Here is an 18,022-nt window from a genome sequence, read left to right on the forward strand (position 1 = left end):
TATTACTTTAATTCAATAATCTGGTTGAGAACAAATTTATAATTGTTGATAAATATCGATCGAACCCTGCAACAGGTGGTCATCCCGGCGTACAACGTGTCTAACCACTTCACTGCAGAAATAGAACAATGTACAATGTAAGGACCGTTTGTGAGTAATTGCTTGTTATTAGAGATATATTTAACATAGAGGGGTAGTCTAGCAGTTTTTGAATCGTACATATTGTGTTGATAATTGCGAGGGAACAATGATTAAAGCCACAACCAAAGAGGAAAGGACCACCCATCGTAAAGGCAATGTAAGTTTTATTAACGAAATATATATCTCATTATGTTTGTCAATTTTTGATATTAAAATATAGTATCGTATGAAGAATAAACTTGAATAGCAAACTATATTGTGTGCAATAAGTATAGCATCATTGGTGAAATAGCAATCAGAGGGCTGCTATAAGTCTCCAACTGTTTGTTTTCTTCCTTTATCATAATTACGCTTTTGTTTTGTTTTGTTTTGATTTTTTTTTGTACTAGTATAGGTGCAGTATTTGCAAATGGTGCTGCTTAGATGTCACACTTATTAAGCTTACCTATAATACTAGCAATGTTCTAATACCAAAATGATGTGTATTAATCATATAAATACAACAACAGGAAAAAAGTAACGGCTAAGGGTTCACCTCCCAACGGCAGTATGATGACTACATTTTGGACAAAATGGCAGCCCTGATCCCTCTGACCAGGTGAAGTGGGTTTACCAGGGATCTGTTCATCACAGACTTCTCTAGATCAAAATAGCAACAAATGATGGTTGCTATGGGGGGGGGGGGGGGTTCTCCTAATTTCATTCAGCCATATCGAGCATTTTTTTTTTATAAGTAACCACTTGTAGCCAGCAAAGTGCTAATAATGTAACCATTTCTATTCAATCAGTCATGTATATTCATTTATATGCTAATTTACTCTTACTTATCCAATCACGATCCTCTACAGGGCGTTACCGTGAGGAAAGTCCTTGTCCTGATCTTAATTATATCGCTTGTTTGGTTTATCCTGGACTTTCTCGTTATCAACTTTTACAACGGTCAAGAGGATGATTATAATATTAATCTGCCTTTGGATGAGAGAGCTTTCTCCTCTAGAGGTAACAATAGTATACCGTTAGGAAAGCACAATGGAAATATGCCATTAGGAAAGAACAATGGAGCGAGGATTGTACCTGACAAAGATGTAAAACCAAAACTAGCTCGACTACTGAACAAAAGAAATCAACAAAACAATACCAAGACCGGGAATTTAACGAACGTTGAAAGCGAAAAGGATAGAGCAGCTGGTATACCGGAGGTAAACATAAACAGTAGACAATCAAACTTGTTTAGTACCACACTTTTAGTTTACGAGTCCAACAGCTACATGAGTACGGGTACAGGTTGAATTTTCCTTGGTATTAGTTCCGAGTACAAGGTTCTAAGCGGAAATACAAGCACTCAATTTCGCGCTATCTATGCGAGGTTTTTCTTAAAATACCTCGAGTTCAGGTTTATGAGGGCGAGTACATTTACAGCCAATTGTATTAGACTAATAGGACACCACACGACAGATGGTTACTTTCTTTCTGTGCAGCATTGCTTTTTGGTTACTGTTTTGTTTTATTATCAATTCCCATCAATTTTTGGTATTTTAATTTAGAATTGCAAACTGTCGACTACAGACGGGTACAGGTCATTTATTAAATCTCTCACACAATGTACCTGACTGTATCTGTCTTTGGAATTATTTCCTTTAAAGATTAATTTTGCATTCTATCCAGAGGTTCTATGCAACCTCTTTTTGTTACTATCATGTAGTAAATCATCACACTATCATAACGATGCACTTTAAACCAAAACATGTGTTACGCATTGTCGATTATTCTACACAGGAGGAAAACCCCAAAGGCTTCCACTTCGTGCGTTATTATGATAAGCCAACAAAACCAAGGAACGAGAGCGGACCCGGAGAGAGAGGTTTTCCGTATAAAACACGAAAAGAGGAACAAACACTGGTGGATCAGCAGTGGAATAACAACTATTTTAATGAATATGTTAGTGATTTAATTTCAGTAGAACGGTCGCTTACTGATATCAGGCCGTCTGCGTAAGTTGTGTTCCTTTCTCAAATTTCTTTCACTTTTTGTTCACCAATGCCAAGTTTCGGAGTCTTCACGACTGAAAGCAATAAGAAATATAATTTTATATCCGTGGGCCATAGTTACTACACTTAAGGTCAGCTCTTCCATGGCTATACTCAAATCAAGTTAAAATATTCACACCATTTGAATGTTATTTAGCTAAAACTTTCTGTTTAAATTTGTAAACAATGCAGATAATTGTTTACCAGTCCGGGTACCGACATGGTTTCAATTTGTTTTCCTGGGGTGGGGGAGTCGGATTCACTCCATTAAACGTATTCACTGATCTCATTGTTGTATGTATATTGGATTATTTTGTTATTTTTCTCATCACCTCAAATATTTGTAGAGCTATTCTGTTATTGTCATCCTCCCATTCCTCTCGTGGTTTCTCTCCTTGTGAAGTTTTCGACCCTACAATTCCATGCATGCTATTTAAATTTAACATTTTGGGACAAACTTCATTTCCTTTACCATGGTTACAGATGTAAAGATCTCAAAATATCTAATGTGCTTCCGAAGACTTCTGTTATAATCTGTTTCTGTGAAGAATCCTGGTCAACCCTGTTACGATCAGTTCACAGCGTGATGAGCAGATCACCCCCAGAACTATTAGAAGAAATCATATTGATAGATGACTTCAGTCAGAGAGGTGAGTTGATCGGGTCAACCCCCCTCCCCTGTGATAATCTGTTTCTGTGAGGAAACCTGATCAACCCTTCTATCAATTCACAGCGTCATAAGCTGATCACCTCCAGAACTAATAGATGAATTCAATCAGAGATAGAGAGAGAGAGGTTACTCGATCGGGGTTCCCCAAAACTCTCCGATCCTTATCCCTCCAGTGAGATTCCGCATTGCCACCCCCCCCCTCGTGGGGGAGTGGAGAATTCGATTATTTTGTATAACTATAGTTTTTCAATGGTGCCGAAATAGGTTTGATTCATTTCCAATTTAGATACTCTCTTCGGTGACTTAAATATTGTTGATCATTTGAATTAGCCTAAATATGCGTTCATTTTTAACCTCCACAGAACATCTGAAAGAACCATTAGACAAATATATGGCGCAATTTCCAGTTGTGAAAGTTGTCCATTTAAAGGAAAGACATGGCCTTGTTCGTGCTAGGATAGTTGGCGTAGGGATGAGTAAAGCAAGTGTCCTAACCTTTCTTGATTCACACATTGAATGTTCGGTAGGCTGGCTTGAGCCCCTTCTACAACGTATCAAGGAAGACAAACGGAATGTCGTATGCCCTATCATTGACGCCATTGACTCAACAACTTTACGGTAAGAATCAACGGCGCGACCACAATTTGTGTATAGGGTTGGGGGGGGGGGGTAAGTGGTATTGTCGCGGGGAGGGGGTCCCACTTCTGAAATGGACGGTGCTTAGAGGCAAAATGGTGCTGTAGTTTGCATTTTTGAACAATATTGAAGATTTTTTAACTTGTTTATGGAACAACACATTTAAGTTACATTTTCAAAAAAATCTTTTGTACTTTTTTATCATTATTATTCTGTCGGTGAATGATGGGGGTGGGGGAGGGGGCTGTTTTTGTCTATCATCATCGTCATCATCATCATCATCATCATCATCATCATCATCATCATCATCATCATCATCATCATCATCATCATCATCATCATCATCATCATCATCATCATCATCATCATCATCATCATCTATCATCTATCATCGTCATCATCGTCATCATCGTCATCATCGTCATCATCATCATCATCATCATCATCATCATCATCATCATCATCATCATCATCATCATCATCATCATCATCTATCTTCATCATCATAATCATCATCATCATCTATCATCATCATCATCATCATCATCATAATAATCATCATCATCATCATCTATCATCATCATCATCATCTATCATCGTCATCATCATCATCATCATCATCTGTCATCATCATCATCGTCATCATCATCATCATCATCATCATCATCTATCATCATCATAATAATCATCATCATCATCATCATCATCTATCATCATAATCATCATCATCATCATCATCATCATCATCATCATCATCATCTATCATCATCATAATAATCATCATCATCATCATCTATCATCATCATCATCATCATCATCATCATAATCATCATCATAATCATCATCATCATCCTCATACCCTCACCACCGTGTACCGTCATCGTCGTCATCATTCGTTATCATTTCTATTGTAGCTAAATAATCTGCTAGTCTTCTCTCATTTTATGCCAGGTATGGTCAAACATCAAATACGATGGTTGGGTCGTTCACCTGGTCCTTCACCTTCACATGGTACAATTTCAATGCTGACCAAGTTGCGAGACTACCCAGTGTTACGTCACCTATCAAGTAAGTACCCGCATCACGGTATAACACGTACTGTATATCACGTATAATACATAGTTTTTCAAATACAGATATTTCAGGGTATCGTCAAAACCAGTTTTTATAGCACGCTCTCCTCCCTGTAGGCAAACTTATCTCAACTTATTTATTCGCAAGATCGAAGCGTGGCTGACAGTTACCATTCTTGGTGAAACCTTTGGCAACCTTACCACCTTTAAACGTGTGTGGGAGGGTTTGCATATTGAGTGAACAATCTCCCTATGCATAAAATACAATTTAATAACACACAAATCAGTATTTATTTTGGGTCTAAAAAAAAGTTATTTGAGTGTAAACGTGTAAACATTTGGGATTTCACCATCCTTCTCATTCGTTAAAACCTAATAGTACTTCATTATGACTTTACTGTAGCTATAAGGGCCATAAAAACCAAACCCCCTGATCCCCCTCCCCTGATCCCCCTCCCCTTCCCCTCCCCTCCCCCATTGTCCACCACCAGCAGCTACTCATTGTTTTCTTTACAGGTCTCCAACAATGGCCGGTGGGTTGTTCTCTATAGACAAGGATTACTTTAAAGAGCTTGGTATGTACGACGAAGGCTTTGAAGTTTGGGGAGCTGAAAATTTAGAATTATCCTTTAAGGTTTGTATAACCAATTGGTTCTTTTGTAATCGATTGATTGATTGATTGATTAAAGTTGATTGATATGGTTTCGCTGTGTTAACTGATTATTTGCAGTGTAATATCAAATTGTGTTAGATTCAGTAAGTATATTGTTCCGAAACAATCGAATTTTTGCCAAATCAAGGGAAGTAATGATCGAGAAATTATTGTTTTTTTGGTCTCATATTTTCATTCCAGATTTGGATGTGCGGTGGCCAGCTTGAAATATTGCCGTGTTCCAGAGTCGGCCACATATTTCGAAAGCGCCAGCCTTACTCTTTCCCGGATAATGATAATGTTAAGTACGTGCTTTTTGCTTTCAACTTTTGTACCAGGTTTATTTTCTATACGTTTTATTTCTAGTCAGAAGTTATAAAGGAAAGAAATGGTGATGGTGTGTAAGTGTGCGCGCGCATGCGTGTGCGCATGTGTGTGTATATCTATATATGTGATACCATGTAAAACAAGTAAAAGGGGTTTAAACTTTATAGTTGTTGTATGGATCCACATTAGTAAGTACATGAACCATATTTTATAACAGTTGACCAGTCTGGCGTTTTAAATAGAATCCGCTTATGGAAAAATTTCGCGTCAAGACGAACCAAACATAATAAGGTCAATTGGTTCATCGATTTGAGCGTCTTTTGTTGATGGAATATGTGTACTATGTGTCATTTACGACTAAGATTTAAAATGTTCCTTTTATTAAGATTAATTAATATATCTGTTATTACCATGAGTTACTAATTTCTTTCAGAACATTTCATCACAACACACTAAGGTTGGTAGAAGTGTGGGTTGACGAACCTTACAAGACAGCCTTCTTTGATCACGTGCCAGATATGTACGGAGTTGATCCAGGTGACGTCTCAGAACGGAAGGCAATACGTCAAATGTTACAATGCAAGAGTTTTCAATGGTTTCTGGATAATGTCTGCCCGTGGAAAGAATTACCAGTGTTTACATACAGAGCTAAGGGCACGGTATGGATTTATATCTATATATACAGACAAAACAAATTCCATCTGTTTTGGGTTGCTTGACTTTTTGAAAGGTTACTTTAGCTTACAGAAATGCATTTTTAGATCTAATATGCAAAATGATTGGGAACGATATTGAGAGCCTTGGGTAAACTTATTCGGGATTAACATTGAATATTACTAAAAGATATACTTTCCCATTGCATGGGATTATATGTATTTGAATTATTTTTGTGTTACAAAGCAAGATCGTACATGTTGATTGTCGTTTTTTTTTTGTACTAAAATGAGAGTTTAATAAAAAATCAAAAAATCAGTTAAAAATAAGTAAAACAAATTTTTAACAAATGTTGCAAAGGAAGGATTTAATTATCACTTTTCTTTCGAGTAACATTGCAAATAAATACTTTTATTCTCTCAATTGGAAGCAAATAATTCGATATTTCTCACAAAAATGATGATCACTTCATGTGTGATAAATTTATAGGAAAGAAGAAAGCCAAAGACTGACCAGTATAGCTGAACACCATATGCATTATTTTTACTTTGTGTGAATGGGGGGGGGGAGGGGTGGGGCTGGGGACACCTCCGGTAGGTAGTTTGACCTCATGTTCAATTTCCTCATAAAGAGTATGCATTCGTTTCCGTTCATTGTCTACTATTTCTCTCTCTGCAGTGCACTATGCTAATCTAACTCATGCATATTCATGATATTTTCCTTGTCCCCTCAGATTTCAAGCAAAGTTAATCCCAAGATGTGTTTTGACAATATGCGTAGTATGACAATAGGTATATACGCATGCCATGGTCTTGGTGGTTCTCAAGTAAGTATTATTTAGAAATAATCTTTATAATTGTTATATAATCTTTATAATAATCTTTTTTAATTTGGTGGGTTGGGGGGGGGGGTGGTGCAATCTTGAAATCAATTCATATGTTAATATTTTCTACAGTTTGCTTTTCTCAATATGTACATAAAACAGCATAATGCGCTAGATATGGTGCATATAATCGACCGTTGAAAGATATTTAAAAAACAACAACATAGAATTCATATCCACTGGTTTCGTATGATGAACGAGGTGGACGAAATAAGAGATAATCTCAGGGCTGCTTGGGGGTGGGGGTGGGTTGATCAGACTACAAAGAAGGATTTATATTCGGCACAACTTTTTTTGCAAATAGGGTTGTGAATGAGTGGAACGGTTTGCCTGAGAAAGTTGTACTTGCAAGTAGTGTGAATGGGTTTAAGAATGCTTTGGACAAGCACTTAAAGCATTGTAATCGGGTCTGAGTGTTTGTGTCTTCAGTTTTTTCCCCTCTCCTATAGGGTCCTTGATGGGGACTTGAGAGTCCCTTCTGATCTTTGTTTTTTTCTACTAAACTAAATTAAACTATATTACAAAGTTGACCTGTTTCCCTTAACTGCATATACCATTTTATTGCACCTTCGGTGACGTTACCGGGAATCGAACACTGATGCCCCCATCCCCATCCCCACCCCGATCGAAGACATTCATTCAAACAACTTCCAGGTTAAATCGCTGACACTCTGATGGATTTTCTTCCTGCAGCTGTTTTATTTCAGGTGGGACAATGCGATCACGAACGACGATCGATGTTTAACTAACGAAAGGAATATGTTGCTGAGAAAAGATTGCAAGCCCTCTTATTCTACCTTTATTCACGACGGAAAGGTAAGAATATTACCATATATTACCATATATGGAAGCAATCAAGTATATTACCATATAGGTAAGCAGTCGTGTATGAACAATACAATAATAGGTTAGCAATCATGCATGTTACCTTTAAAGTGAGGAAATCACAAGAAAATACAAGGGGTGGGGGGGGGGGGAGAGAGAGAACTGCACTGCAAAACAACCTCGTTTGAAAAGTTGGCACACCCACCACCGAGTCCCATTCACTTAATACGACCCAACTCAGCGTATATTTCGTATCGTTTTCTCTACCAGGTTGGACCGATCGTCGATGAAGCATCTGGGAATTGCTTGGAAATCAGTGAAAAGGAAACAAAATATTCGTTGAGGTTTGAAAAATGTAACAACAGTGATCAACAGAAATGGACCTGGCAGCATTACTATGATAAGGATGGCAATGAGATTTAACGACTTGTAAACTGATATCAGAGTAGCTCTGTTGAAGTGTCACTTTATAAACATAAGGGTCGACTGAATGTATCAGTCTGTATTACCATAGTAACCATATTGAGTGGAATGTGATGTCGTCTCATGTTTGACTTGTAGTGAACCCTTTATGAACAAGGCAGGCCTCACCATCAACATACTATATGTTGTTGAGTCTGGACCACCAATATACTGTTTTCTGTTGAACATGGGGCATCAACACATTCTACTCTTTTGAGTATGAGCCATGACCATATTATATCTGTTGAGTATGATCCTTCAACATATTATATTGTTTGAGCATGGTCGAACTAGCGTTTGTAATTGTGTTCTGCATAAGTATGCTTCTAACGATGTATGTATGCCTCTCCACTAGCGAATGTTCTGGAAATGGAAACTTGAATAGAGAATTTAGCACAAGCATTTGTAAGCTCATGAATTGTTTAATTTTCATATTTTCAATGAAGGTCTTCTGTTACATAAACAGTTACAAACCATTACATAATCTCTTAATATCTTACAAAAGTAAATATAATAAGATGATGAACACACCTGCTCTGTTTGCCTCTCCTTTTGCCCACCCCTTAATTCTAAATATCTCACAACCCCCCCCCCCCTCCCTTCCCCATCTCGATGAATAAGGCGGAACTGGTACGAAGGATGCGCTTGTTGTTCGTTTAATGTTTACATCTCTAACTTTTAAGCTCCTACTTATTTTTTCTACTTTTACGGTCAGGTTCATACTTGAAGAAAATATTTCATTATCAAACTCAACTATTATTATGTATTGTTTTCATCTTCTTTGTTCTTTTCTATTGATGTCGATTTTCTATTTCTAGAAAAAAATGTTTTATTTTTTATCACTATTACTCTTTGTTTTATTAAAATGAAATTCATCTTGAATCGGCTGTTCGGGTTTTATTTTGCATTTATCGTGTAATCAATGTATTCGTAAGTTCAGTTTATTTCGGTTTATTTCAGGTCGGGTAGTTTCAGTTCAGTTCGGTTCGGTTCGGGTTCGTTCGGCTCAGTTCGCTCTAGTTCAGTTCCTTTCGGTTTGGTTCAGTATACTACTGACTTCGGTTCAGTTCGGCTCAGTTCAGTTGATTCCGATTTGGGCTTTTGATTTCTTTCCTGTCAGGCCTGATTTCCAGATAAAATGATTTCATATTCAATATTGTTGATAGTCTTAGAGTACAATGATAGTCCTCTTTGCATGTGTACCTGTGCGAGTACAATGCTCTAAACACATGTACGAGTGTACTTAATGTTGCATTAGATTCCATATTCACCCCTCCCCTACCCGCCCCCCCCCACCCTCCCACTTGCATGAAATGTCACTTACTAGTCGGAATTAATCGTACCCTATGAGTGTGGTGGAAATGTTTTATTTTTAAACAAAGGATATTCAAATATGCGATACTAGAGCAGGTGTTTGTTATTAAGAGCAGTAAATCCAAATAATAATTATGATAATTATTAGTAAACAAACGAAGGCAGGTGTACATCTGAGGTGGCATGGTTTTGTAACGGTAGATCCCATGAACTGATTTACTGCATATGGAAGGAAGTTGGAGAAGCTATACGTGTAACCTAAACATATAGAAGTATGAGCATGCTACAGCTAACATGTATGACAACGATAAAACGAAACCAAGGAAAAAGCGGTCTTTCGTCTCCCACCTGGTAAGTTTTCAATTTCTATTTTGATAAGCAAACATTCCTAGACTATTAATTGCAGATATTTTTATTAATTTATTCATGTCACTTGTATTGAGTCATTTAGAATCATTACAAGTGTAGGTATTCATTGAGGCTATTCTATGTAACTGCAGTGTGTCTTTATTCAATTATACGTATAAATAATGGTGTGAGAGGGGTACACGATAACTACTCAGACCTGTGAGCCAAGCTAACTCCTTATTTTTGTTTATAGCCCCCCCAACCCCCACCCCCACCCTTTCTCTTCATTCCCTAGCCCCTTACCGACCCAAGAAAGCTGGGGTTTCGCAGTTATTACTAGAGCAATTATAACATTAGAATTTTTACTTTCCTCCCCTTGTTCAAAATGTGCAATTAATTTAAATTTATTTGTACATAATCATAAAGAATAAACGTTGCTTTTTTTTAATTAACATTCGTCTTATGTAAGGTGTAAATGTGACACGGAAGCAATTATCGATAATTAGTGTCACTCTATAACCTCCAGTCGCTCCAATTGTCGTATAGTGTATTCTTTTGGTATGTTTAGCACGATGGTTTGGGAGGATAGGGGCAGGGGTAGGTTAGGGGTCGGGTAGGGTAGGGGTCGGGGTATGTACTTTGGAGAAGTCGATGTTGGGTGGGGTAGAGGTGATGTGTATGTGTAATAATTGAAAGGGGTTCGGGAAATGTGTAAGAGGGAGGGGGGGGGGAGGTGTTGAGGTCAATGCTGCATAGAGAACTATCATAACTAGGATTGATATGATTATATAGAAGCTAAATGCGTCAGTTTTCATATCTCTGCATGTAATTGTCACCGCGAAAAGAGACGTTTGTTCTTTGTTAATGCGACGTTATCTAACAAAGTCGAGTGCCGTATCATATGCATTGTAATGCAGTTTTCAACTAGTACTATAGCCATCAACACTTTGTACTTGACACAATTTTCACTTTCGTGGTTTGGTTCTGTGTCAGTATATATGCATTTAGGAAAGTTAATTTATATTTCATATGTAGAGATTTTCTTGGTATGGTTTGAGTTCAGCCAACTTCGGCATATCAGTTAGAATATTTACGTATACTAGACACTCACTGGCAGTACATTCATTCTTTGTAGTTTTCTTTCAGCATTTGATACTAAGTGAGTAAGTATACTTTTATGTTGTTGTTGTTGTTTTCCTTTCAGTACTTGCCATCCAGGAGACTGACCTACTTAATACTATGCATATTCATGTTATGGTTCATTGTTGACGTCATTGTGATGCACAACCACTGGAATCAAAGTGAAGATGAAACAAGCGACGGTGAATCACCAGAAAAGCGACATGCGCACAGACATCACGTAAGTCAGGCCAGAAACTGGCAGATCCCTTCTGCTAGGGAGACATTCTGTTTTATTTTATTCACCCATTGTGTTGTTGTTTATTACAGTTTAAATAACCTACCAACGATGAACTTGTTGTTGGTGTAGGATGTTAGGTGGTGGGAGGGGAGGGGGAGGGGCGTGTTGAAGGGTCATTTTCCACTTGAATTAAGCTCGATAAATCCAATCCGATCCGCACATAGGCAAATCCAGCAACGACCAGTAGTAAACACATATGGGTGACGGGGGATGTATGTGATTAATCCTACCCTGTATACACACAGTGGACATAACCTGTCTTTTTTCAGGTTTGAGGCAATAGGATGAAGAGTGTAGAATAAAGTAGGTCATCCTATTGAATTCACCGTCGTAAAATCTAAAAACTATATACGCGTAAGAATGAAATTCATATTTTTCTAATAATTCATTTAAATTTCACCAGAGAGATCACGAAGAGTTGCATTACGTCCAGTTGGTGGACAGACTAACCGAACCACGTGACTACAATAGACCAGGTGAAGACGGCAAGCCTATCGAAATATCGGTCGCCGACGAAGACAAAATTAAATTTTCTTGGAAAGAAAATTTCTTCAACGAAATAGCGAGTAATGAAATATCGGTGGAACGCTCGTTGGGCGACTACAGACCAACAGAGTAAGTATGTGTATGGGTACCTAGGCTCTTACAAAGCAATATACCGTTAATTATATAGCCTGTTAATGTTGACACTCAATAGTAATGGTGTAAGGTGGCGGCGTGGTGTTTTAATTGGTGCAATGTGGGGTTTTTACATATGTAATAGGATATTTGTGTGTATGTTTCGGTATAAGACGTAAGTTATTTTAAGCCCATGTTGGAAGAACACGCATAGCTCTTTACATGATTTCTATACACACGACACATTTTGTCCTTCCTTTTCATAGATAACGATTTGTTTCATATCATTCCTCTATAATCTCTAATTAGCTGTTATAATATGAAAGTGTCCAATGACTTACCCACAACGACCGTAATTATGACATATTGTGAGGAAGCTTGGTCAACCTTGCTGCGATCAGTTCACAGCGTCATCAACAGATCACCTCCAGAACTATTAGAAGAAATCATACTGATAGATGACTTCAGTGAAAGAGGTGAGTTGTTCAAGGTCACCCCCCTTTGCCCCTCCCCTATGATCATCTGTTTTTGTGAAGAATCCTGGCCCTACCCTACCAATGCCGGGCTTCACAATAGGCAGGTGAGGCAGGTGACGCCAAAACGCCTACCAAGGTTACCTCACAATTATTAATGATCACTTAAAGTTTACGTTTGGTCCAGGTACACCTCGTTCTGAAAATATGTACTTATTTGTATCATATGTCTCTCTCTCTCTCTAAACCTCTGTAACACAGATTACTTGAAACAACCAGTCGACGAGTACATGACCAAATTCCCCAAAGTCAAGGTCATACACTTAAAGGAGAGACATGGCCTTGTACGTGCCAGAATGGTTGGTGCCGCAATGGCTAAAGCACAAGTCCTAACCTTTTTGGATTCCCATATAGAATGTACGGTAGGATGGTTAGAACCACTACTTCAAAGGGTAAAAGATGAAAGAACTAACGTGGCCTGTTCGGTCATTGACGAGATTGATTCTATCAACTTTGCGTAAGTAATTTATCAATACATTTCATTTTAATTATCGATTGTTAGAATTTTGATGACTTAATAACATAGATATGGTGGCCCTTTATATTGGTTCAAGGGGAACGGGAGAGGCTGAGGTGGGGGGGGGGGAGTTGGTGAGAGAACTTATATATTTTAGAAGTGAATCATGTTTCTCTATAAGTGAACTATGTTTAAGAATAGGTTAATATATTGTGAAGTACAATTCACTGACAGTAAACTATTATACCGTTCTTTCTTTCTTCTGTCAGATACACAAGAGTAGATGCAAACCTGATTGGATCATTTTCTTGGTCTTTTGCATTTCAGTGGGCTGTGATGCCAGAACATGAAAGAGAACGGCGTAAAGCTCCATCATGGCCGATTAGGTAAAGTTAAACATACGAGAAGAGGAGAACTTCATACCAGCAGTGGGATATTATAAAAAGGGAATACTTACCCAGAAATCCCTTTCTTTTAAACCCTAAATAATTTTGTAGAAAATTGTTGGCTATAAGTATGATGATGGACTCCATCTTTCAACTTGTCTCAAACTGTAATCTTGAATAAACTTCAACCACAGTAACACAATTAGATAATTTAAGACAATAACAGATCAAGTAAGAACAAAACCAACGAAACGGATCTGTGCGTTTACTATAATTATGAAGACAAAATGTTGGGTATAACCAAAGAGAGGAGGGTAGAGGGGGATAAATATGCAGCATATCTGATATGATTGCCAATACTCGAGTAGTCACCCCTCTCAGCCAGCCAAACACCCCCCCCCCCCACCCCCCACATACACACCTTTCGTTTTACTGGATACCACTGTAATGGATTGATCGACTATCCGAATTATAAAGTGCTGACAAGACGAAAAACGAAAATACTTTAGAACTACTCCCTAACAAGTACCTAATTTTATTACAGTATACCAGGACGAATACCCCTACTCACACCACCCTAAACGGCCGCATACTGACCTACCCAACACTTCACGAGACAGGATTGTTTGTGACCGCAGGCGGAGACTGGATGACTTTTGGAATAATTGAACTCGCATGGATATCACCATGACTTCACTATATATCCAGTGTCAATTCTACCAATCACAAAATAGTTTCTATAGCGTTTGTGACGCTGTACAGTTTCACGTAGACCTGTGCCAGGGTAAGGAGTTACTCAATCTTACATGTGTGCTGATGCTCTACAGATAAATAATTGCATTGCTCTTTGGACAAATAATGAAACCTTATGAGATCCTGGAAATAACAAATCTTTAGAACACACTTGGAATAGCTGGTATACCGATCCTGAAAATAAAAGCGTTATTAGGGAAAGAAGAGGTCCGAATATTATTATTTTGTAAATAACTTAAATACCTCGTACTTGTGACTCCTCCATTCCATGTGAAACGCGAACAATATATGGCACATATGACCTATAGATATGCTTTTGAGCAGACTTTGCGTTTGTCCTGAAATAGTTTCCAACTAGCATGTACCACCTCGTACACTTCCCCCACCTTCACTCTGTCTTCACGTCAGCATAAAAGTTTTTAAAAAGGCACTGTTTTTACTCCACAGATCTCCAACGATGGCTGGAGGTATATTTGCGATAGACAGAGCTTTCTTCTACGAAATAGGGGCTTACGATCCTGGATTTAAGATTTGGGGAGCAGATAATATAGATCTGTCTTTCAGGGTATGAAAGAGTTTTAATCTTTTGGTATGATTTGTTGTTCCATCTTAATCACAGCAAAAACTTCTAATCCTCTATCTTATTTCTTGTTTTTGATCATGCTTTCATTTTTGTACATGTTAACGTCTTTTATGTATCATTTTTATGTGTCCTATTTATAAATTTTATAATTTATACTGGAATAAAGAAAATGAAATTGAATTGAAGTGTATAGGGGAGGGGGAGAGGGGAGGGAGTGTGGAGAGGGGTAAGGGGAGGGAGCGGGAACGAACGACAATGTTTGAAACAGTACGCTATTTCTCAGACTCCATTTTCTTGTTTCAGATCTGGATGTGTGGTGGTCAGCTTGAGTTCCTACCATGTTCTCGAGTCGGACACATCTTTCGTAATGGTCATCCATTTACTTTTCCTGAGAGCAATATTAAACAGTACGTATGACGTTATTTAAACTAAAAATTACTTTTGAAACGAGTGTTCTCAGGTAACCATAAACGCTTTGAATATGATTATGGGCGTCGAAAGTCAGTGAGGGCCCTGCATGCGGGACAATTATGTCACCGGGGCCCCTATTTATACCCTTCAAGTTTCCTTAAGTACGGTATATTATAAATATGAAAATATGTATTACTCTTTTCTTTATTCCATATTTTCCTGGGTCCCCTAATTTACCCGGGCCTGCATATGACGTCACCCTTAAAATAATTCCGCTTACAGCAGGACCCACTTTTCTCTGATTAGAACAGTGTCCCTGAGAAGAGCAGCTACACGTGTACTGAATATATCCAATTAATAGAGAAACCCGACCTAAGACTGACATTTTCAAGCTAACGTCTGTTAGAAATAATATTTCTTTTTGTCTCTTATCATGAATGTCATATTTTCCAGGACATTTCACCATAACACACTACGGACCGTTGAGGTGTGGGTAGACGAACCGTACAAGCAAGTATTCTTCGACCACGTGCCTGAGATGAAAGGAGTGGACCCCGGGGATCTCACAGAGAGGAGAGCCATACGTGAAAATTTAGAGTGTAAAGATTTTCAGTGGTATCTTGATAATATCCACCCAGATCACTCTAAACCAGATTTCAAATTCAAGGCAAAAGGATCGGTAAGAATTTGGGACCTTGTCTACCTATTACTTACCCTCATCATACGAAGGCAGGGGCGGGACAAGAACGTAGGAAGGGCAAAAAATACTGCCTGATCCCCGGTGGTTTAAAATGAATACTTAACTCTTCTCAGCATGTAATATGTCCGCATATGACACAATAAAAGTGTTGCTTAATGCGAACAACGTGTGCCCAAACCCGCATGATATAATTCACCCACATTGTGTCTCCTCGTACCCACTAGAGTGCTTTTTGGTGATGCCTCCCTCTGCTACTGTGTTCATAATGTTATTATTTTGCTCTTTAATTGCAGCTGAGAAGCCGGCGATATCCTCACCTATGTCTGACTAACATGGCCAGAGGAAGAATCGCTTTACTAGACTGCGCAGATGTTCAGCGTAATCAAGTGAATATATCTTCATTACATAGCAGCAAGTTTATCTTAACATGGTTTGAGGTGTCGTAAAGCGGGGCATGGGTGGGTCGTGAAGTTACTCGAGAGGGAATTTGTTCGAAATCAAGGAAGAGAGCATTGATGCATTAAGGGAATGGTCTTATCCCAAGAGATTCCTAAATTTGAATGCTCTTTTGCCATATTATCATTTATGTATAATTATCGGATTATTTGTTAATCGTTACATAATTAGCGAATTAGTATGTTTAGCGGATTAGTACTTTCGCAGGGTTAAGTTTTTGTAATGATTATTCGAAAGTGCCCCATTTTAAGAGTATTGAAATGTTTTTGGGACTAACATTGGTACCAGGGCCTTTGACCTTGGGCCCGGTAGTTGCCTCTTCTAACTATTCGATAATTATGCATTGATGAGCATGGTTGATTTATTATTAGAGCTATATGATACCTGTTATTAGACCCTCTTAGCCTGTACATTACAACCATTCTTACATTATTTCCTTCCTGCCAACAAATGCCCAATGCTTCTCTTTGTCTCAAGGTATTTTTCTACACAATGAGAGAAACAATTGAGACTGATGGATTTTGTATTACCAATAATGATGATCAACTCGCCCTTGGAAGTTGCCACACAAATCCTGCATCAACATTTAAACACGTCAAGGTACCTCATTCAGTATTCTCTATAGTCTGATAGTTTACGTATTAAATTTTATTGTGCAATTTGGGCAATTTTTATCTAATTCCTTATTGAATCATCATCACGATCACAATGATAATAAAGATAATCTTTCGTCTTACAAAAAATGTTTATTTGTAATTTCCTGAAGTATTCATATATCCAGCAAGTACCAGAGAATCGTTATACAGGTGTTTACAAAACCTCCCTTTATTTCTGTCCTGATTAACTAATACAGTGACGTGGTTTATATATTTAACATAAACCAGCAAATTAAATATTTTATAACACAAGTTATTTTTTGTGTTCCTGTAGCCCATATATGAACGTGCTGTTTAATGATGCATGTGCCTCTGTAAGATATGAGGCGGGACGTTGTCTTCTATTCAGATTTTATTTTTACATTTACAGGGTAATCAGATTAAAGAAATATCCTCTGGAAAATGTTTAGGTATCGAAGATGAAACAACAGACGTTCTCTTTGAACAATGCCAGAGCAATTCCGGCAATCAACGCTGGATGTGGGAAAATTATTTTGATGAAAACGGAGAGAAAGAACTTTAATCTTACAACGGTGCACCCATAATACAACAGAATTCCTTATTGAACCATAATATTTGTTCTACAAGATTTAGTGACCGACATTTGCGGGAGAGCATTCATCAAGAATAAAAATTAAACGTTGTAAAAGAGTATTGTATGTAACGTTTCTTTACAATGGAATATGTTCTAGTATACAAGGTCCACCACCCCCCCCCCTTACCCCCTTCACATTCTTCACAAGTCAACACGTGCCACTGAAGGACGACATACAATAAGAAACGTTCGTTCTTGTGTTGTTGTATTGATATTGTGCTAGGGTTGTGCACAAAAAGCTATATATTGGGCTTGTCAATATTAAGACATGCCATTTTCAAGTTAGGATTGGTGAGTCTATGTGACGTCATAGCAATTTTTATGTCACGTGATGCATCTTCCGACATTCAGCACGATACTCCACCGTGAATGATACTCCACTTTTGTTCATGAACAAAATAATTAATATGTTTTCCATTTTACTGATGTCGTCACTAAATAT

General features: G+C 37.9%; 2 protein-coding genes across 2 annotated transcripts; both read left to right on the forward strand.

The window, feature by feature from the left end:
* Positions 1-94: 94 nt before the first annotated feature.
* Positions 95-9,232, forward strand: LOC139959187 (polypeptide N-acetylgalactosaminyltransferase 13-like). The gene is made up of 12 exons (XM_071956791.1): positions 95-298; positions 990-1,340; positions 1,918-2,132; positions 2,652-2,818; positions 3,201-3,456; positions 4,426-4,542; positions 5,064-5,181; positions 5,401-5,504; positions 5,960-6,185; positions 6,914-7,006; positions 7,757-7,879; positions 8,159-9,232. The coding sequence occupies exons 1-12, from the start codon at positions 248-250 to the stop codon at positions 8,309-8,311; spliced, it is 1,974 nt and encodes a 657-aa protein (XP_071812892.1). The 5' UTR covers positions 95-247; the 3' UTR covers positions 8,312-9,232.
* A 626-nt stretch (positions 9,233-9,858) lies between these two features.
* Positions 9,859-17,634, forward strand: LOC139958926 (polypeptide N-acetylgalactosaminyltransferase 1-like). The gene is made up of 12 exons (XM_071956371.1): positions 9,859-10,015; positions 11,217-11,372; positions 11,836-12,047; positions 12,360-12,526; positions 12,785-13,040; positions 13,310-13,426; positions 14,627-14,744; positions 15,066-15,169; positions 15,627-15,852; positions 16,167-16,259; positions 16,807-16,929; positions 17,356-17,634. Exons 1-12 carry the CDS (start codon positions 9,959-9,961, stop codon positions 17,506-17,508), a joined length of 1,782 nt encoding a protein of 593 aa, XP_071812472.1. The 5' UTR covers positions 9,859-9,958; the 3' UTR covers positions 17,509-17,634.
* Positions 17,635-18,022: the final 388 nt, after the last annotated feature.

Source organism: Apostichopus japonicus, chromosome 18 (genome assembly GCF_037975245.1).
Source record: "Apostichopus japonicus isolate 1M-3 chromosome 18, ASM3797524v1, whole genome shotgun sequence".
NCBI lineage: Eukaryota > Metazoa > Echinodermata > Holothuroidea > Aspidochirotida > Stichopodidae > Apostichopus > Apostichopus japonicus.